Here is a 22,825-nt window from a genome sequence, read left to right on the forward strand (position 1 = left end):
TACATCACTCTTTTTTGACATACCAGGATCACTGTATTTTGCATATATTAGGGCTCTATCTTGAAGTCCTAGTTTAAATAAACACTTAAAGCATCGACCAGAGATGTGAAGTTTGGGCTGAACTTAGCTTTCCAGTAGGAAATAAAAGACTTAAGAAATGCAAATATACTTTTATAATCCGGCATCACTTACTATTAATGGCTATATAGATATCTACATAACAATATCTTGGCTAAAGCAACAACTGGTCATGCCCTTGCTAATTGTCTTTCCCTACTTTAGGCATTCACTTTATTAATGAGGATTAAGGTCAATTATTTTGTTTCTATCAACATTCATTATCACTCAAAAAATATTTGTTAAGTGCCTACTGTGTAAAGAACATTGTGGTGGGCACTAAAGAACTAAACAAAACATAAGTAAGATGCAGAACTTATTAGCTCAGAGGGAGGAGTAAGATTCAAATTGATACAATATTATATAAGCACAAGGTGCTATGTGAAATCAGAGATGGAAAGTTGCTACTGATCAGCGAGTCTGGGGAGGCTCCAGGGAAGGAAGGGATGGTATTCAAGCAAAGGAAGTTCAAGAATTAATTGTCGAAAAAGATGGAAGGCATTCCAAATATAAGGAGTAAGAGGAAGGAGGTACAGAGGCAGAACTTGTAGGGAAGGTTCAGGGACTGAGGTCTGACCAGAACATATATACCAAGGAATATAATAAGACATAAAGCTGAAGCATAGGCCCAGAGAAAAGTTGGGAAAATGTTCCTCCCTCCCTTTTTTCCAGAGGTTAGGACTTGGGATATAGCAGAGTGAGTGCACATTCTCTGAGGCGTGGTTGATGGCTTGGTTGATTTTGCTAAATAGCTTTTTCCCCCTTCTTTTTTTAATCTTTGTTACAAAGAATGGTTCACTGGGCACAGGAATGGGAAGGGCTATATTAAACGAAGGTGATGTAAAAAACAAAATTTATCAATAATTTTTAATACAAGGCTAGAAAGATAGGATAGTGCCAGATTGTGGATGGGCATGAATATTAGGCAAAGGCATTTAAAATTAACCCATTAAGCAATAAGAATCACTGAAGATCTTCCAGGAGGGGATATGATAAGAATTATGCATAAGGAAGATTATTTTGGCAGCAACTATGAAAGATGCATGAGGGGTGGGGAAAAGGAGAGTGGAGTCTGAAGAATGTTAGCTCATTAATCCTTTTTGTGCCCCCATGAGGTGGAAGAATGTAGTCATGTCAACCCCCTGTAGAAACCAAGCCTGCCTGGGAAGCTGACTTTAAGCAAGTCAACCTCTCTGAGTCTCAGTTTTCTCATCTGCAAAATGAGAGGTTTTGATTCCTTAAGTCTTTGAGCCCTAGATCTGTAATCCTAAATAACTACCCTGAGATATGATGACTACTACAAAGCTCACATCTGACAATCTCATCACCAGGCTAGGTCTCCTTTAAAAACAGGTGCATATGTTGGGCATGGTGGCATATTTCAGTAGCCCCTGACCCTGAGGAGGCTAAGGCTGGTAGGTTGTTCTACCTCGGGAGTTTTTAAAGCCCGTGAGATATCTGCATTAAGTCTGAGACCAATAATGGGGTACAGGGTACGGGCAGAGGGAGATCCAGATTGCCTAAGTTGGAAAATAGGAAAGGTCAAAGTTTCCATGCCAATCAGCAGTGACATCCGCCCATGCTTGATGGCACAGGGAGACCCAGTCTCAAAAAAAAATAAACAAAAACACAGGTACACATGTACAGCAAGCCACATTCAAGAAAGAGAAAAGTGAAAGATGACCACACATAAGAAGTCAGTCTAGTGACTAAAGTTTTAGACCCAGAATTAGAAAAGCCTGGGTTTAAATTCCGCTTCTGACATCTGCTAACCATGTAGCAATGGGCAGGTCACTCTAAGCCTCCACAGCTTCTTCAGTAACTTGGCGATACCATACTTGCCTCAGAGTGTTATTTTGAGATTCAAGTATAATCAACATAAACACACCCAGCAAGCTTTAAGGCATTATATAAATGTCATTTATTACCAGTGACATGTTTAAGCTCATTAGTGAACCAGTGACAAGTAATAGAATGACCTAATTTGAGAACTAGTAAGGTTGGGGTTCAAAAGTATCACCCCCCCATTCTAGCACATAGGCCAGAAACTAAGGGAAGGCAGAGGACCAGAAAGAAAGGTAGTTAAATAACGTGTTAGCTCGCTGTTTTTTTCAACCACCACTCAATGTTCCCTAGCAGCTAATGCACAGAAGAGTTTTACAGGAGACTCCATTCTTGTGGAAAAATCAAACCAAGGAACTAAACAGTCTGACCCCCCAGCAGTTGCTGGGTGAAGCTTGGGGGTATTTTTGGTAGGTTTATCATCAGCAAAGAATTGAAATTCATTTGGCTTACAGTTGAAATTTAAAAGCACCAGATGGCAGATGGACAACAGCTGTCTTGTGTGTGCAGTGCTCAATTACTTGCCGGACTGTCACTGAGTTCCCTGGCAGGGGTTGGAGGAAGAAGGGGTCAGAAAGGAAGATAGTCCAGTCTTAATTGCTTGGCACAACAGGGAAGGGGAAATACCAAGTTCATGCCAAGGTAATATGGAAACCGTAAGAGCTAAGCATCTGAGAAATTCTTTAGCTCAAGCCCAGTTTCAGGCAAACATTTGAAAACACCAACGTCGCAGTTTGGGGGGCAATAAACCTTAGGATCAGCTTCACCCGGCTGTCAGCTACATTTCTAGAGATCATTTTTAGCACTATCTCCCTAACGGTAATTCAATGCATTTTTACAGTACAAAGTTAAAATTTCCTAATGTCTATGATTAGAAAAGGACCCCTTCTGTTTTGCACTGGGGATCTAACTCAAATACATATGGTTCCGGGATCCAGAATTGCCCACGATAAAGGCAGAGTCAGCCTAGAGGAGCAGCTCTGGACTTGGAGTCGAAACCTGGGTTCTAATCCTTGTGGTCCGAGGCAAGTCACTTAACCTTTTAGCCTCAGTTACTTCATCTGTAAAATGTATTAAAGAGCACGGACCTCTTCAGGTTGTTAAGATCGGAGAGAATGTACATTAAAAAAATAACATATAAATGGGAGCTGTTATTGTGGTGGTGGGTATTATTAGGAATCGGGGAGGTTGGAGGGAGAAAAGGAAACAAGAATCTCACTTGTCCTAACAAATATTTCCTCCATTCCCTCTCCCAAATCAAAGCTCCCATTCATTTTTTTATCTTTCCTGCTGATAACAAGAATCTAATAATTACTGGACTTAGCCCCTCCCAGGAAGTATTTGTGTCCCCAAAGCACTAATTAACTGAAAAGAATTTCTAGTGGGAGAGCATATGAGGTGTTTTTGAGCTAAGGGCCTTTGGGTGCTTACTACCTAATCAATACAGCCACCATTTCCCCACAAAATCTAGTCCACCAGAGGTTAACGTGGAATTACCATAGTTAATGGCGTTCGGTGAGTCTGTCAACCCTCCCCTAACTTCACAAACACACACACACACACACACACACACACACACACACACACACACATTTTTAATGGGGCCAAGCTTGCAAGCTTGGTAGTGAACTAATCATTGTTAGGGAGAAAAGTGGGCTGGCTGGTACAATGAATGGTGAATGCCGAATCTGAGACTCAGAAGGTCTCCTGTAGTTACTTGTAATAAGATGCCTGAAGCGGCATAAGCGTACTTCTTGAAAGAAAATGCTATTATTCCATTCCATTAGTTATTTCATGGAATACTTATTTATCTCCATTCTTCTTCCATTTTTATTCTAGGAGGTTTCCAAGCCTCATCTCATATATAGGGTTTCCGCCTTTAGTGAGGGGAGATAAGTACCCTGAAGCTTTTCCAAATCCTTTGGGAAATCTTTGGGGCAAGGTGAGGAAAGAAACACCACAAAACACAGATTTTTGTCAAAACAACTTATATGAACAGTATTCTCAATATCCCGTATCATACAAAACAGGATTATTACAAAAGAAACAATGATAGGCTCAGAAAAAAGGTTGCGGCAAAACAAATTTCGACATCTATAAGACAAAAAAAGAGAAAAATGACCTCCCCCCAACCCCAGTCTAATTCTGAAGAATGGTCTAGTAATAATGCCATGGATCATGATAGCATGACACCCCAAAATGAGCTGCTTATTAGTTATTATCAGTCTTTAAAAAAAACTTTCAGGAAATACACAAAGCAGACAAGAAAATAGTCTTTCAAACCTGAAGACCAAAGCATGCCTCAGTTCTTACAAAGGGCTTTTAAGTGACAGCCATTCTGATTCTCTACCCCTTACTTGCCCCCAATCCAAAAAAAGCCTAAAATGACCTATAGTTTTCCCTCAGGGATAAGAAGGTTCTTAAGAATGGGCCTTCATATTACTCTTCTCTATTAACAGTAGGCTATCCCAGCAGAATTATACAAGAACACTAGAATCCCATCTAACAGCAGGCAGCCTTTAAAAAAAAAGCCATCTTCCCTCCAGTCTCATTAAATCAACTAGTAAGGTTTAAAATAATGGCGTTAAAAAGTGACCTAGATCTATAGGAAATCCACAGGATGGCGTGTGCCACCTATTGTTCTGTTCTCTATTAACAGAAAAAGTAAAAAGTTGGGGGGGGTGCGGGGGTCTTTTTCATAAAGCTACTGTGAAAGCAGGCAAAAAACAATGTACACAAAATAGCAGCAAATATTGAGACACTTTCAAAAGTATATCCATATTGGTCCTCTGCAATACAAAAGACTTAGACAAAAAACCTTACATCCAGGTAGTGATTAATGACAAATCATTCAAAAGAACCAAGACCATTCATTTTCAATCATTCCCAAAACATAATGCAACTTAGAGCCTCCATTTAAAAAAAAATCCTATACAGCATATATTACCGAGTTTACATCAAATGCTCATAAATTCTATACTCTCTGCTCAATAAAAACTAAGAATTTTTCTTTCATCAACACAGCATGAAGTAGAAACACACAGCACAGTATGAAGCGTAACTGGACCCACGTCTCTGATGGAGCCACTGGCGATGAGGTGAGAGCCTTCATTGGAGTAACCAGCTCATGGTACCACGACTCAGGCATCTTCTCCAGGCCCCCAGTTGTTTTGTTTTGTTTTGTTTTCCCAAAAGTAGAGATTCAATTGATTCAAGCAGTTAGACTGTACCAGGAAAGATTCCTCCAAAATTTGTCGGCAATCATCAACTGTTGACCTAAACACTTTTTTTTGATCCTCTGTGAAAGCGTTTTTGAGATGGCTTAAGTTTCTTGGTTCTGCCCAGGGCCTATTTCTTCCCTCCTGCCCATACTTAATCCAGTAGAAATATTCAAGTCTCAATAATAGTCTTTGGGTGACAATGCAGCACAGTATCCTTTTTTTAGGCTAATGTTGACTATTAATGCTACCAGGAGCCACCCTTCCTTCAACCGGCCAGTTTGACCTTTGTCTGGTGAAAAGTTTTGTCTAGAAGATATGCACTTTATCAAAGAAGGATTAACAAATAAAACTCAAGGCTTTTCCCAAGAATCCTTTACGGTTAAAAATTGAAGGCTGTCATTTATAAACATTCTACAATGCCTTCCTCCTCCCCAACAGTAAGTTATAGAATAATCAATGCTAACATCACCTTTTCAATATGCTCTCCACTTAGAAGGAGGAGGTGATAAGTGTCAAGTCATTATCTTTTCTGCCTTCCACTTGGGCTTTACATAGTATAGTGAGGAATAAAAAAAAACGTTATCTTCTTTATTGGAAAGATGTATGCTGAAGGACACTTTCCCAATTCACAATTCATTATCCAAGTGAAACGCAAGTAGGGGAATCAGAAAAAGTCATTTTCTATCTGTGGCTCAGTCGATCAATAAAGAAGGTTGACTGCAGAACAAGCTTTTTTTCTTCCTCTCCAGCTTCTCCATGAGTGTATATATAGACCAGTGTAAGACAAACTTCTCAGAAAAGAAAATGCCCCTGGCCTAGGGGGTACAAGTTAAGCACAGTTTCTTAAGTCCAGAACCAAATGCCAAGTCTGAGGTATTTAGGTTTCAAATACTCCAGCTTAGGAAAGAGTTGCTTTTAAATTTTCACTATTGCTGAGAATGCTGTTTTTTTTTAAAAGTAGCTTCTAGAAAAAGAATTAGACACCTTTTATTTCTGGTTGATCTTTAGTTAAAATGGAGAGGTACAAACTCCTTCCCTTAAGCTCATCTTCATTATAAATGCATATGTATGAAATGAAGAGCAAATAAAAGTATCAGAAAGTTTAATTCAGGTCAAAGGTGAGGACCTTGACATGGCTGGTACATAATCGTTAAGAGAAATTCGAAGGTCTTCCCAAGAAACTGTCCATCATGAAAATGGGCCTTCATCATTACACATGAGAAGAGGAAGTTTCTAAAAATTTGTCCACCAAGTCCACGTGAAAGTAAAAGTAAAAACAAACTTTTCCCCCATCACCATTTTATGTTTAAACATTTTTTTTGTAATTCACCAAGTTTGTGGAACCATCTAATGATGCTGATAAAGTTCTCAAGTAAATAAGCCTTAAAGGGGATCAGTCATTTCCCTAAGAGAAAAAGGCACCATGTTCTGTTTCAAAAAGTATCACTATCAAAAACAATTTGATTCAGCCAAAGATTCACCTAGATGCCTACAATTCAAAAATTCCACTACGAATTTAGTGGTGACCTGCTTCAGAGATCACTAATGATTCCAGGAACATAATTCTGACATAAAGGAAAGAAAACCCAGGTTTTGGCCCATCTTGCAAATGGAATGGGGGAGGGAGGAAAGGGAATATTTTAAAAGGCAGTGTATCAGGAGAGTTCCAGTTAAAAGGTACAGGAGCAGATGGTGAATAGGAAGGTGTCATTTCCAGTCACCACTCTGGCTGAGAGTGCATTTTCAAGAGATATGGAGTAACCACATCCTTCTCCATTCCTATTCCCAGCCCTTTGGCAGATGGCAAAAAAGGGGGAAAAAAAGAAAAAAAGGTCAACATATGGAGCCAATGCATAGGGCGAAGGTCCAGGAGGCACCGTATGTGGGTTTCGATAGCTACAAAGCCTTTTCTGGTTTGATTCAAAATGCTATGGCAGTACAAAGAGGTATTCTTTCACGGCCTGCTATATTCAAAGCACCCTCTCTGCACAAGTTATCTGTGGTACCAGCAAACTCAGAGGGTATAAAAAAGGTCTATGGATGTACCAAGAGTCCCAGAACGCTGGAAGCCTCAGGAACTGCCAAGAGACCTTCCCAGGGAGCTGTAAGAGAAATATTTTAATAGTATAGATTTCCTCCAATCGATTGCAAAGTGTGTAAGGAGAAATGGGTCCAAAAGGTCCAGAAAGACCAAGTAGAACAAACAAAGGAAAGAGGAGAGGAGAGGGAGAGGAGAAGAAGAAGAAATGGTGAAAAGGAGACGACGAGAGGGAAGGGAAGGAGAAGAGGAGAGGAAAAACTGTTTCAAGTCAGACTGAATTCCCTGGGTCCCAAAAGGTCCCACTAACAGACGTTAGTGCAATGTTCAAGCAAAGGCAAATACAGTCACTTCTGGGTGACTGGCAATCAACAGATGCACATACTTCTACAGTTACGAGTTCAGCAATCCTTGTGAATGATGCAAATCTAAATTCAAAAGAGAAATACTTATTGTCTAAACTTATTATTCCTGAAGTATAAGAGGAAACAAAAATCCATCTCTCACGTCTACATAGATGTATATTTTACAGCGAAATGAGATACATCAGCCCAAAGTGACAGGGATGTTTCCAGTTTGATGAAAAAATATTCTCTCTCCAGTTCCAAATTTACTTCTGATACGGTCACTGACCAAACTCTGTTCTCAGCAGTCCAAACTGCCACTCAGTTAAATTTAGGCAACTGAAATGCACACATACACACACACACACACACACACACACACACAGAGCAATGGCAAACTCAGGGCAAGAAAAATGGCACAAACTTTTACACAAACCAAAAGCTGCCTGGTGTTTTATTTTCCCAGCAGAGAAGGAAAAATCATAAAAAATATAATTTTTTTCCTGAAATCCACAATTCCTTTCAAACCAGCCAAGCCTAATTCTGTGGAACTCATACTCTTTAAAAAAAAAATAATAAGTCTAACAAAAACTACTTCATTTCAGACACCAATTTGCTCCACTGGAGCATGAGGAATAGCATGATTCAGTAGGGGCTAGTGCAATTGTCGAAATCAGTAGCAAGCGATCACAATTTTCTTCACCAATAAGTCTGTCGCATACAAACACACAATCCTAGCAAGGCTGGTTTAGCATAGAGCCACTAGCCACCATTGTTGAAATCTGCTTTTCCATTAAAACACACTCACCAAAAGATTAAGGCAAGTGGCTGGAATTTAAAGCAGCCAAGAAGTTGGTATAACCTCAGATCTCAAGACTCAAGAGCCAGACAAGAAAAAGCATCTAATTCTAAATCACAGAGCTGAATTTTCTTCTGGCTTTTTAATGTCTGGGATCTGGGTGTATTTTTTTTAAAAAATTCTCATCTTGCAGAAATCTGCTTTAAAAGGAGAAAAATAAAAAAGTTTCTACCCTCCCCCCCTTATCAAAGAATCTCTTCAAGAAGAGAGAACTGGAGCCTGGTGGCATTTGAAAGAGACATTCAAAAGTGACACAGGTTAACCTAAGGTAGTGGTTTGGAAATGAAGAGCTTAATTCTGACATTTTGACACAGGAGTTCAACACAGGCCCGCCTGCTGCCGAACTGTTTATAAATAAGGTCCTGGAGTCAGAGGGAATATTTGTTTTGGTATCAACGCTTCAGAGATGATGGCTTCCATCGTCCCTTCCACACTTCAGGGTCCAGCAGGGCTTTCGATGGCTGACTGATTTTCCATGGTGTGCCCCAACTCCAGAAAAGTGGTTTTTACCTAGTAGGAAAAACAAGGAAAGAATGAGAATTAAAACCTTCCAGAAATATCTTCATTAATTCCACTCATGTATTCATTTAAAGAAGGAAGTAAATCTAAATGCTTCTATCTTCTGGTATTCCTTCTTTGGTGCTTGTTTATTTCCAGGTTATCCCTGTCACGAGATGATGATGCTGGCAATTACAAACTGTGTAAGGAAACAAAAAAGGCCAATGAAATGAGAACCCCATTGATCCTACCAATACCTGTTCCCCTCAAACTGGTTGAGTTTAGTTTCATGATGGGACACTGGAAGATATCCTTCAGTCAGCAATTATGTTTCCCCCTCCTCACCCCAATATGAAGGCAAAAAGGCAGAGAAGCTCCTGTAGAGGTAACATCAGTCAAAAACAGAAATTTTAGACATCACCTATTTTAATCACCTATGTATCTTTAGGGTCTCTCCTCTGAACATAAATCCTGTACCACCAATTATTCATTTGACATTTCAAACATTCAGACTATATTAATGACCCCTCTGTCTCTAAGGTCTCTTCCCTGAACATAAATCCTGTACTACTCTGACATTTCAAACTAGGTGTCTTAAACTCAACAAGTCTAAACTGAACTTGTCATCTTTCCCCCTAAACCCTACTCTCTTCTAAACTTCCCTACTTCCTGTGGAAGGCATCATCATCCTTGAAGGATCATAATCTCAGCTTTATCCTCAACTCCTCACTCTTCTTCGCCCCACCATAGCCAATCAGTTTCCAAATCGTGCCGTTTCAACTTTCCCCACGCCTCTTGCATCCTATCCCATCTCCACACTGTTACCTACTATCAAGTACTCATCACCTCTGGCCTACATTATTGCAACAGTCTCCTAGGTGGTCTTCTTGCTTCAAGTCTCCTATCACTCCAAGCCAATCTTACACACAAAGTAATGTTCTTTAAATACAGATCTGACCATCTGACTTCTCTACTCAATCAACTCCAGTCACTTCCTAATACTGCTAGGACAAAATGTAAACTCTTCTGTTTGGAGTTGAAATCTCTACACAACCTGGCCCCAGCGTAACTTTCCAGCATCACTGGACATTTACTCCCCTTTCTGGACTCTACTATGTAACCAAACTGTTGTTCTCTCCATGCTCACTCAAGACACCCTATCTCCCATTCCTATGCTTTTCCAATGGTCTCCCCTCTTGAAATGCACTCTCTCCTTACCTCCACCTCAGAGTCTCTTTCTTCCTTTAAGCTGAAGTCCATAAATTATATGAAGTCTTTTCTTGATGCCCCAACTTCGAGTGCCCTCTCTCCCAAACTACCTTGTATTTATTTGCATGTATTTGTATTTATTAACTTTATATTTATGCCATACAATTTTTTAATATTGCCATCTTCCCCACTGGAATATAAGTTTCTTGCAATCAAGAATTTTTCAATCTTTTGTATCTATATCCCTGGCACCTAGTCCAGTGCTTGGCATAGTAAACACTTAACAAATACTTGTTGATTGATCGATTAGAAGCACAGGATTCTTCTCCCAAATACTGAGTCAAGAAATTTACTGTTGGCATGAATCTAGTATGTTAAGCCATATATAAAAATATATATTCATATGAATGCCTGCAATAGAATGGGGCCTAGTGAACCTGAAAACAACTGGTAACAATCCAAATTAGTTGTGCAAAAGGCTCTAACAACGAAAATGGAAAAGGCATCAAGTGGAAACTGAATGCAACGTAATTATCATCCTCAAGCTTAGCCCCAACGGTGGAGAACAATGCACCTCTCTCCCTTCTTTGCACAGGCTGGGTGGGGTGGAGGGGGACTATAACCACGGGAATGGAATATTGTGCACACTGTCAGACTCAATTAATGCAATGGTTGGTTTGCTGAATTGCTGGTTCCTCTTTTTTTATCTTTGCAACAAAAAATGGCTTGATGCAGAGGAAAGAAGGATAGATATATTTGGGGATAAAGGTGATATGAAAACAAAAGATAGCAATAAAAAATTTTAAGAAAAAAAGAAATAGCTGTACAAATGTAATGCTTAACTACTGATGCATTAGAAAATCTGCCAGTAGGTGTTCAAATTTACTGCTTCCCAGATCTGAAATTGCTTCATGTGGAGGATTCCACAGTGTTCACTCTCGGTGCTCAAGCTGTTCTGAACCTCTCCAACAGCTTGTGCTTGCATGTGCGTGCGCTCTCTCTCGCTCGCTCTCTCTCTCTCTCTCTTTCTCTCTCTTTCGCTCTCTCTCCCTCCCTCCCTCTTGAATCCGTTCCCACACACTCTTCCCCCACCCCATACATATTCTTCCTCCTCTCACACTCTCCCCCAATTCTCCCCCACTCACATACACACGCATGCACACCTGTGCATGCAGCTCTCCACTTCACACAAACTCTCTTCAATGCCAAATTCAATTAAAACACCTACTAAGTGCAAGACACTGTGCTAGGTGATAGATGCGCAAAGATTTAAAAAGAACATTTCCCCATCCTCAGAATTCAACCTCTAGTATGGAGAACATAACATATGTATTGTGCATATATATGTACATATATAAATATATTTTATATGTGTGCATATATATGAATATATATTTTATATGTGTACACATATATAAATATATAGTATAGAAATATAGCCCATATATTGTGTGTATATATTATCTTATGCATGTGTGTACATATATAGGTATGTAATATATAAATAAATTTATAAGTACAAACAAATATAAATAAATTTCTCAATGAGTAGCAATAAAATTAAATATATAAACATATATACATATATAAACCCATAAATATACATGATAGGCCATGACAGGGCAAAAGAGAGATACAAACAAAGTGCTTTAGGAAAATTTTAAGAGGAAGAGAATGTTTTCATCTTGGGCAAAGAGGGATGGAAGAGAGAGATTAGGGAGGAGACAGCTACTGAACTGAGCTTAGAAATAAGAGAAGGCATCTGAGGAAGAAGTGCATTCCAGGCATAAGGAATAATGTGTGTAAATACAAAAAGGATAAAGATGACATGTCAAGTTCAGGGAGCAGCTAGTAACCCAGTCTGGCTAGATAGAGAGCAGAAACAGAAGGAATGTGAAAAAATAAGGATGAAAAGGAAGGTTGGAGCTAGATTGTGAATGGGCCTTAAATGCCAAACTAAGAAGTTTGGATTTTATCCTATAGGCAACAGGGAGCCACTGAAAGTTTTTGTGCAAGGAAGTGACATGGTTAGACCTGCATATGAAGATTATTTTGGCAGTACGTGAAAGATAGGCAGCTAGGTGGCACACTGAACAGAGTGCTGGGCCTGGAAAGACTCATCTTCCTGAGTTCAAATCTGGCCTCAGACACTTACTAGCTGTGTGACCCTGGGCAAGTCACTTAACCCCATTTGCCTCAGTTTCCTCTTCTACAAAATGAGCTGGAGAAGGAAATGGCAAACCCCTCCAATATCTTTGCCAAGAAAACCCCAAACGGGGTCACAAAGAGTCAGATGGGACTGAAAGGACTGAACAACCACAACAACAACATGAAGGATGGAATGGAGAAAGCAGAGATTGGAAAAAGAAAAGGCCACTATTTACAAGGTCCTTATAGTAGTATGGAAAAGATGCAACGAGGCGCTGAACAGGGTTGGGGCTATGTGAGTAGACAGAAGAGGAAGTAGGTGAGAGATGTTATAAAGCTAAAATTGTCTGAATTTGACTTGATATGAGATTCAAGGGAGAGCAACCAATTGAAGATTTCAAGTTTAGGTGATTGGGAGAACTGAGTCTCATCAGATGGAAAAAGTGAAGTTGCAAGGGAAGGATGGGGTTAGGAGGAAAGAGGTAATGAGTTCACTTGTAGACAAAGTGATCTAGAGGTGCTAGTTGGGCATCCAAGGAAGTGTAGTTCTGGGGAAAGACACATAATTAGTTCAGATTAATTGATCGATCTACATGGACAAAGACACTTTAGGTTTGGACTTACAGATCTATAAATATGTGATAACTGGGCCATGAGTGTATATAAGGCTGCCAAGGGTAAAAATGTAGAGAAAGAAGAGAACAGAAACTGAGGGATGGGAAAGGTGACAGACCAAGAAGGAGTGGTCAGACAAGGTGAGAGAACCATGAGAAAGCATTATAGAAGCCAATGGAGGAAAAAGCATTCAAGAGAAGAGGTTGGGCAACAGGACAGAATGTTGGAGAAAAAAATAAGGATTGAGGAAAAATATGAGGATTGAGAAAAGGTCATTAGATTTAGCAAGTGAGAGGACACTGTTGACCTTTTAAAAATCATTCCAGCAAAATGATGCTATCAGAAATCAGACTGCAAAGACCTTCTGGGAAGTGAACAGAGGGGGAGAAAGTAGAGGCAGCAAGTACAGATTATCCTTTCTAGGAGTGAGGAATGAAAATGAGGAGAGATGTGTTACTAATAGAGCTTGAGGGTATGACAGTCAAGGGAAGGTTTTGGTTTTTAAGGATGGGGAGATCCGGACATGTCTGTGGACAGCAAGGAAAACTACAGTGGGCAGAGGTATATGATATGAGGGGAGTTCACGAAACAGAGCTATCATCTCAGCAAAGTAAAAAGAAAAGTCAAATGCTGAGAAAATGAAAGGAAAGGGTGGGAGTGAAGCAGCCTTAGTGAAGAATGGGGTAGTGACTAAGATAACTAAGGTTAAATAATATAAACAGACAGAGGCCCCAGTCTCAAGGATTCCTGACCTCCTCCAGAATTGCTGAACAGCTTGGGATCAGGAAGAATAAAAGCAGCAGATGGTAGGGGGAGACCCACCGGTGAAAACTGAATGGTGATAACAATCACAGTGGTGCAGTAGAAAGAACACACCTTAGGGGGGGTCACAAGAACCGAATTCAAGTGACTTTGGGCATGTCATACTCTCTGGGCCTCAGTTTCCTCATCTGTGAAATGAGGGCGTTGGACTAGATGACTTCTAAGATTCCTTCCACTTTTAGGTCTATGATCTTAAGCCTACGCATGTGAAATCTGAGACCAGTCTGAGTGCAGGAAAATAAGACCCAAAGAGGAAAAAGCAGGTGTTCTCAACAGGAAAGCTGTAGTCTTCCCAAAGACTTGGAACAGTTGAGAACTTGAAGGAACCTTAGAAATCATCTTTTTATAGATCGATAAGCCAATAAGCATTTATTTAGCACCAACTATGTGCTAGGCTAAGCACCAGAGATACAAAAAGAGATAAAAGAGAGCCCCTGCCCTCAAGGAGCTTACAATCTAATGGGAGAGACAACATGCAAACAGATCAAGCAACCAAGGGCCCGAGAAATAATCTGTCTGACATCACTCAGTTAGTGGAGGAACAGTTAACAGAACTTGGGTCTCCTGCCTCCCACTTCAATGTGATAGCTTTAAGTAATACATTCAAATAACAGAACCTGAGAGTTCAATGAGACTTTGTAGACCCTCTAGTCCAACACGTACAGGAAAAAGAATCCCTTCTATGTCATGTCCAACAAGTAGGTTCAATATGTAAAAAGGGGAAAGAATAAGCGTTTTACCGCTTTTCCCTCCCAAGAAACAAAACCTATACTGTGCTGTGAGTACACTGCCAAATTCAGTTCAATGCTGCATGTAAATTTAGGGGTTCAAGCAGATGCAGGTTATTAATGGAGTCATTTTCAGCCACAGCCGCTTCTGATAAAACTCTGCAAGAAAGAACTTTCAAGAATGATAGAATTTCGGAGCAAGCAAGGAGCAAACTTGGGGAATACCTTAGATTCCATTCCATTTCCTTCCTTTGGGCCTTGGAAGAGGCTATGAGGCTGTCTGGAATTCATTCTCTTCTCTGCCTCTTAGAATCCTTGCTTTACTTCAGGTGCCCTAATGAAGCCCTTCCTATTCCTCATAGATAGTGTCCTCACCCTTATCATGGTTTGTTTGATAATCTGCTTACCTGTTTAATGTTGTTGAACGGAACCTCCTTGAGCTTTTTCATTTGTCTTTGTATTCCTACCCCACCATCAGGGGGCCTCGTACCAGATAAGTACTAAATGTTTTGTTGGAAAGAAAGGTCCGATACACACTAAAAATATTCATAGCACTTTGTGTAGTAGCAAACAACTGAAACAAAGTTGAGGCCCATAGCCTGGGGAATGGCTAAACAAAAGGGTAGCTGAATGTAATGCAATATTGCTGTACCGTAAGAAACAAGTCTGATGCAGACCAAAATAAGTCTAACTAAGAAAATACTATGCTCAGTGACAATAACAATGTAAAGGGAAATAACACAACTGAATACTGTGTAATTACTATGCCTAAGTTTGGCCTCAAAGACAAGAAAAGCCACCCCTCTGCAGAGGTAGAGGACGCCACATTTGTGCAATGTGGTATAGATTGTCAGATTTGGTAGACGTGTGAACTAGTTTTACTTGACTGAGGCTTTTTCTTTTCTTTTTTCTTTCTTCGCTACAAAGGATGGCTCTCTGAAAAAAAGGGAGTAGGGAGGGATAAATTTGGAAATGAAGATGATATAAAAACATAAAATATCAATATAAAATTTTAACTATTGAATAAACTGAATAAATTTAATCCAACTCCTGCATTGCACAAATGAGGACACTGCAGTCCAGAGGTTAAGTGACTTGTCCACAGTCACAAAGCTGTGCTGAGCCTAGAACAGAGGTCTCTGAATTCTGAGGACAGTTAGTGCTCAAAGTTGTGTATCAGATTAGGTAAAGATAGGAAGTGAAATCAAAGCTTACCCAAGGACTGCCAGAATGGACTTACTGATTTTGTATACGCATTACTTTATGAATAAGTTAAATGTTGATACAATATGACCTATAAGAGTTTATGTTAACGCTATATTCTAGGCCTGGCCTAATTCAGGCCAGTCTAGTGATTCACTCACAGATTTCCAATGCAACGAGACACTCATGGCCCATAAAATGCAATAAAAGTGACTTTACTAGAATGAGGTTTAAAAAGGACACATTTCCTAAAGTTAAAAAGGATAGTAATGCAGATAAAATACTACTTCTCTCAACCTCTGTGGTTACCATGACAATCAGCGATGCTAGGTTGGAAAGGTATCCCTGTGGGTCAATAGGAATCCCGCTAAAACCTCCACTGCTAACTCCCCGACAGGCTGGGCCTTTTATATCTAAGGAGGCAAAAAAAAAAGGCAAAGCACCTCCCCGTTCCCTTCAAGGATTATCTAGCCCAACCTACACAAAACAGGTGCTACTCCCACTACGGATTAACAGCACCTTTTATTGAGGCAAAAACGGGGCAAAAAAAGTAGGTACCAATTGACTGAGGAAGGACAGAACCAATTGTGATACATGAATGCAATGGAAAACTATCATATCATAAGAAAAAACTAATATGAATAATTCAGAGAAACATGGGATGACATATGAATGGATGCAGAGTGAAGTATGCAGAACCTGGAAAGCCCTCTATATGGTAAACAAAATAATGTAAAGGGAAATAATAATTCCATTGAACACTGCATGAGTATAATGACCAAGCATGGCCCTGAAGGAGAGATAAGAATATATATTTCCTTTCCTTTCATTAAAGAAATGGGGAGACCATAGGTATGCAATGCTGCATGTATGTCAGACATGATTGATGACTTGGCTGCTTTTGCCAAATTTTTGGGGGTTTTTTTTAATCTTTGTTACAAGGAAGGTTTAATAGGTAGGGGAGTAGAAGGGGCATATAAAGAAATTAATGTGACATAAAAGCAAAAAGCATTCATGAAATGTTAGAAAGTTATATATTTAATAAATATAAATATCAGTCTTCATCATTTTAAGGTGAAGCCTAGGCTGAGGTGGACTGACAAGCCCTCTTCCAACCTGAGGTGGAAATTACAATCGGTCAAGTTAGGATCAAGTTGGGAAAAAAATCATTTTCTGGTCATCAAAAGGCACTCCAGTTTCCCATGGAAGATACCAGTCATTCTGCACTGCTCATGGACTCTTCTAGGATTCTAGCGGTTATTATTTCAAGCCTTCATTAATTAATGACTTTAAAATGATTCCCACATTTATCTCCATCCTCCCTAGTCTCAGTGATGATGCTCTTCCTTCTACTAATGTCAGCAATCCAACCCCCAAAAGATTATTACGGTTTAGGCTGCTGTCAGGCTGGGCATGGGGTGGAAATGAAGCCTTCCTAGCAAGGCCATTAATGAGACCTCAGAAGAGGAGATGCTGACTAAACAGTCATCTCATCAACCCACTTTAATTTGTGCAGCACCAGCGTAAAAGCACCCGGACAGACTCTGATTTTCAGCCCCTTGGTGCAATATTAGCAAGTTATGTCTTTTTTTATCCCATTTCTAGTATATTGGACTATTTCAGATCAATCCTAGTCTGCACTTCAGGGAACTCCAGATTGATAACTGTACAAGAAAGCCATTTCTTAGACCTAGAAGAGGGTAGGCACACTCCCTAGCATGCCAGTAGAATACTCAACCGCTTCTAATTATATTCACATGCACGGATCTCCAAAGAGGATGAGAAGGTGGGTATTTCTAGAACTGGGCCCAACCCCATACCCATCCCCCTCCCTCTGCATTCCTCCCATTACTCCACAAGGGTCACTTTATTTTTAAACAGGCAGAAGTTCCTCTGCCAGAAGGGAGGGGAGAGCTCCCTCTCCAGAGGCTGTGGCAGAAGAAGTAACAGAGATGACTTGTTCTCCTATCAGCATCAGTTTGTGCTACAGTTGTCAAAATGGCAAATGTTCCCTGTCAGATAAATGAGCACCAGAGCCAAGATATGGAGATTCAGTTCAACAAGCATTTATTAAATACTATGGGCCTGGCACGATGCTAGATAGGCTTGGGGAATAAAAAAAAATCAAAACAGTCCCTGCCTTCAAGGAATTTACATACTACTGGGGAGAAATAACAAAAACAGGTAAGTAAATTTAAAAATACATACCAAGTCATTAGAGAAAGGTGCGTGCACCAATAGCTGCAGCAAAGGCCTCTTATAGCTAGATGGCAAAAGAGATAAAAGCCCTGGGCCTGGGGTCAGGAAGACCTGAGTTGTGAGGTTCTGGGCAAATCACTTAACCTCTCCTTGCCTCAGTTTCCTCAACTGTAAATTGGGGATAATAATAGCACTTACCCTACAGGGTTGTTACGAGGATAAAATGAAATAATATTTTTCAAAGGGCTTTAGCACAGGGCCAGGCACAAAACAGGTCTTTAATAAATGCTTTCTTTCTACCTTCCTTCCTTCCTCATGGGAGGTGGCATTTGAGCCAAGCCTTTCAGAAGAAGAGAGCCTTGGGTGGTAAGTGACAGAGGTGAGAAGAGAGCATTCCAGGCAAAGGGACAGCCTGTACGAAGCCCTGGGAAAAGAGATGTGGAATGTTGTGCACAGGAAGTGTGGAGATGGTCAGTGTGGCTGGAATTTAGAGTACATGAGATGCTCAAGGAATGGCCGGAAGGGTTTTACAGAACCATAGGCCCCAGCTACACGGTGAGTATGAGAGGGCTGCAGCATATTGCTAATATCAACTTCTACTCAGAAAATAAATCAATGTGCCTGTAACCATACACAGTCCATCCGACCAAACCCTCAAAACTCAGGTCTTAACCTTTTGTAACATGCAGCAATTTTAATTCCTTCAGAGTGACTCAAGCTGGTTTATCCACCTTTCAATCAGCCTGCTTTTTTGCTAATGAGAGCTGGAAACATGTGTTTCTGGAGAAACAGCCTCAGATTTGACCCTAAAAATTAAAGATTTTTATCTCTTGGATTAGAATGTGCTGGTTGGGGAGGAGTGGGAGGGGGAGGGAAGGGCGGGAGAAGGGGGAGGGTGTAACCAGAGGCAAGCTTGCCTGACTTCTCTTTTCTTAATCAAATTTTCAACCTGGTGGAAAACCTCAGGAAAATTAAACCTGCCTTTACCCTCACAGCAGGATATCAGTCACATGGTGTTATCATAAGAACTGTGTGAGCAATAATCCTCAGATTATTGTCCTGGTACAGAAAACATGACTTCCCTTCTCCCACCGCGCAAAAGGGCAGGTGGAATATCATGTGCTGAAACCACCAAGACACAAGGTCATGATTCAGTCACATCTCCAATATTAAACGTAGCTTTTTCCGAGAGGAAGCCCAAGGACCACGGATGAATTATGGCTAAATAGGAAATAAAAAGGAGTTACTTTTTTTCCTATTTAGTTACAAGGTTGCTCTGACTTTGCTCTAACTTAAAACATGCCTGTCTTTGAATAAAAAAAGTAAACTTCATGCTGTTCAGTGAAAAATGTATGTTGCCCAGGCATAGCATGAAGGTACGTGGGGTCAAATTAGCTTATCAACCTGGGGCTGATGAATACTGAGTTGGCTCCAGGATCTAGGAAGAGGGACAATGAGGAGATGTAAGAAACTGTCTTGAACTGCATTTGGAAACCACGCACTTCTTTCAATCATCTCGAACTGTCCCTTGCCACACACTCATAGATATTTCGCCAACAAAATCTTCATCCAGTGATACTATATGGATGTGAATGATGCAACATACTCTCAGAAGAATTTTTTAAAATTATAAATAAACCCAAAAGGCAACAGGAAGATACTTCATGGTTAGAAGAGGGCTGTAGCACGTTCTTGAGGATTCCAGGAGACAGCAAAAGCATTACTGAAAATAGATATCACCAGAAATGGGAGAGGGGACAGTCACAAACAAGGATGAGAAATGGCCATCCTGAATGGTATACTGAAACACCCGAGGTACTAAAACAATAAAAGGAAAGCCTTCACCTTGTCTGGTAGATCCTCTTTTGGAGATCCATGAGAAAATATGGAAAAGAATCACACAAAGTGGATGACAAATCTTGGAGGCCTGGGATTTGCTCAGATAAGTTCCAGTGCCTGCCTATCGCCTTAAAGAGAAAATAGACTTCTCAGCTAGAGGCTATCATTCTAGACATGTTACATCACTTCCCTTCACACATTTTATGCTGTAGTCAAACTGAACTATTTGCTATTCCCTGAATTCGATGTTCTATCTCCTGCCTCCAAAATCTTTGCACAGACCATCCTACATGCCTGGCCCGCACTCTTTTTTCCTCTTCTATCTCTTAACTTCCTTCAAAGTACAACCTAAATTCCACCTCCTATGGGAAGAACTTTCTGATCTTCCCAGGTGTTGATCCTCTCCCCTTCCTCAAATTTCCTAGCACTTGCCTAGCTTTTCAAACATGCCATCCAGAAGGACACAAGCTCCTGGAAGGCAGTTTTTCATTTTTGTCTTTATGTCCCTGCAGCCTAGCTCTGTACTTTCATTATTCATAGTATATCCTTCACAAATGTTTTATCTGGCCTGGGAATCAGGAGACCTTGGGTCCTGTCCCAGCTTTCATCACAGAATAACTGTGTGACTTTGTCCACTTAAACGTTCTGGGACTCGCTTTCCTCATCTGTAAAAGGAGGACTTTAGACTTAGATGACTTCTTAAGCTACTACCCAACTCAAAGAATCTATCTATTCTGAAATATTCTGAGAGGGTAAGGGCTTAAAAGGTACAAATGTCTAGAAAAAATAAAGTCATAAAAAAAGAAAGTCATTCTGATTTTGTTCTGATTTACTGAAGAAGTACCCCTGTGTTTCAAGCTTGACAAGACAATAAACGGTTTTATTTGTGTGAATCTGTGTGTGAATCCACCTTCTGACTTCTGAACCCACTAAAGCAAGGCTACACATTCCAGTTTGTGTGCATCCTGTTTGACTGGCACAAATTTATATAATCATCTTCCACTGGGGCAAATGGATGAGAAACAAGAGCTGCAGTTGATTATTTCAGACCCAGCGTCTACAATTTCTTCACTTAGCTCAAATTTCTCAGTTTATCCATTTCTCAGATTGGGAAGCAGTAGAGTGAAAAGGGGGTGGGTAATGAATGTTAGTTTAAAGGACAAAACATGAGGTTGTATATATTCTCCATCCTGTTAGTATTCCTTTAAGAGAAGATCAGAGACCTATACTTTCATAAATGGAATTCCCTAAGCAGAAACTTACAGAGAGAACAAGTACATACAAAAAATGAGTTTTGCTAGATGTTACTTTCATGGGTCTGACATATAGGAGCATAAAACACAGTTTACCATATTCACCCAAACAGTAGAAGCCAAGGAGGAAGTCTTTACCAGAACTACTGATATTGTACCTGTAAATATACCTGTATTTGACATCAAAAACTGTTGAGTCTTCTTCATCATCATCTTCTTCATTTAAAGGAGTCATTTCTACTCTCTCTGCTGGAGCCGTAATGATATCATATTTCCGGGTTTTCTTTATTCTCTTTCCAGACCTGGAAGGGGAAAAAAATACTTATAGAACAGAGAAAGAAAAGAAATAGGTTGCCCCAGCCTTCACCTCAGTCTGCAAAGGGAATGGGCTTATTATAGCTCTCTGGCGCAGAAGACCAATTCCCACCAGTTCCCTTGAACTGGCAACTGAGCTCATTCTCAGGATCCTGGTTTCATATAAACCACACCATTCCAGGGCAATCTTTCTGCTTCTAACACCCTAGCTGCTGTACCTCCCAAGGGCTACCACCAACATGCCATCTCCAGGCTGTGCTAATTAAAGGTATTGAATTACTGGAGACCTGTGGCAGGCAGCCTTCAAACCAAATAAGATTGAGGAAGAAATGTTATCCCTATGGAGTAGGAGACAATGAGAAGGATATTTGGAGATTTGAGCCTCTAAAATGTTATTTTATAGCACATTGACAGACCACTGAGAACATGGTAGTAAGTGTGAAACCAATGATCTTGGCTTTACCCCTAAGTTATCATTCTGCCCAACATGAAGAATGGTCAAGAGAAACCATGATATATTATAGGGTAAAGGAATATGCATTGGACCAGGGTTCTTATCCTGGCTCTGCTACACTCAGACACGTGACCTTAGATAAATCATGTTACCTCTATAGACATCAGGTTTCTCCTTAATAAAACAAAGGCATTGGGTTACATGAGTCTAAGCTTCCTTCCAGCTCTATGATACTTCAAGAACATAAGGTGAAATGAGAGTCAAGGCAGAGGACTATCTCTACTAGGGAAATACACAAAAACACCCAGCCACAGCATTTTTTTAAAGTACAAAAAACATTCCCCGATTAAAATCCTATGCTGATGCCTCTAACGTGGTATAAAACAGACCTTGAGTCTTTAAGACTATGCTAACAGAGCAAAAACTCTCCTATGTCCTACTATATTAGGAAGACTTTGAGCATGGGCCCAGTGATGGTCCCTATCATCTTAAGATTAGACTGAGTGGCTAAGTTCAAAGAGCTTCATCACCAGAAAGTTGACCCCTGGGTAATGATAAATCTATTGGCCACAGCAACTTACCAAGACTATAGACTAAAGCAAAGAGGAAGCTTATTACATAGCATTCAGCAGACACTTTAATAAAACAAAATTTGTTGTTCTTCAGTCGCTTTTCAGTCATGTCTTACTCTTCATGACCCCATTTGGGGTTTTCTTGACAAGGATAATGGAGTGGTTTGCCATTGCCCTCTCCAGCTCATTTTACAGATGAGGAAACTGAAGCAAACAGGGTTAAGTGACTTACCCAGGAACACACAGCTAGTAGGTCCCTGAGGCCAGATTTGAACTCAGGAAGATAAATCTTCCTGATTCCAGGCTCAGCAGTCTATCCATGGCACCACCTAGCTGCCTATTTACAAAATTATGGATCACCAAATTCCTAAAAATATTAAATGTGTTGGCATAGAACCAACTCTTTCTCAGTCAATTTTCAAAGCCTGAGACCATCAGAGCTGAATTTCCTCTATCGACGAGTCACCATAGGATTGCTCACAATTGCTTCTCTAATGGGACTTTCCCCTTCTATTTTCTTTTCAAGAAAAGGGATGATGGTTCATTTAG

The 22,825-nt window shown here is 40.2% G+C and overlaps 1 protein-coding gene across 2 annotated transcripts in view; it reads right to left on the bottom strand.

The window, feature by feature from the left end:
- Positions 1-3,930: 3,930 nt before the first annotated feature.
- The window catches only part of FAM174B (family with sequence similarity 174 member B), a 36,051-nt gene continuing 17,156 nt past the window's right edge, over positions 3,931-22,825 (bottom strand). The window contains exons 2-3 of one of the 2 annotated variants that reach the window (XM_036769647.1): positions 21,106-21,237; positions 3,931-8,931 (exon numbers count right to left, since the gene is read on the bottom strand). In XM_036769647.1, coding sequence (XP_036625542.1) covers positions 8,928-8,931; positions 21,106-21,237 — 136 coding nt within the window. In that variant the 3' untranslated portion in view covers positions 3,931-8,927. Of the gene's footprint in view, positions 8,932-21,093; positions 21,238-22,825 lie in introns of both variants that reach the window. The other variant, XM_036769646.1, reaches the window with a different exon arrangement.

The sequence above is a fragment of the Trichosurus vulpecula genome, chromosome 8, assembly GCF_011100635.1.
Source record: "Trichosurus vulpecula isolate mTriVul1 chromosome 8, mTriVul1.pri, whole genome shotgun sequence".
In the NCBI taxonomy this organism is placed as follows: Eukaryota; Metazoa; Chordata; class Mammalia; order Diprotodontia; family Phalangeridae; genus Trichosurus; species Trichosurus vulpecula.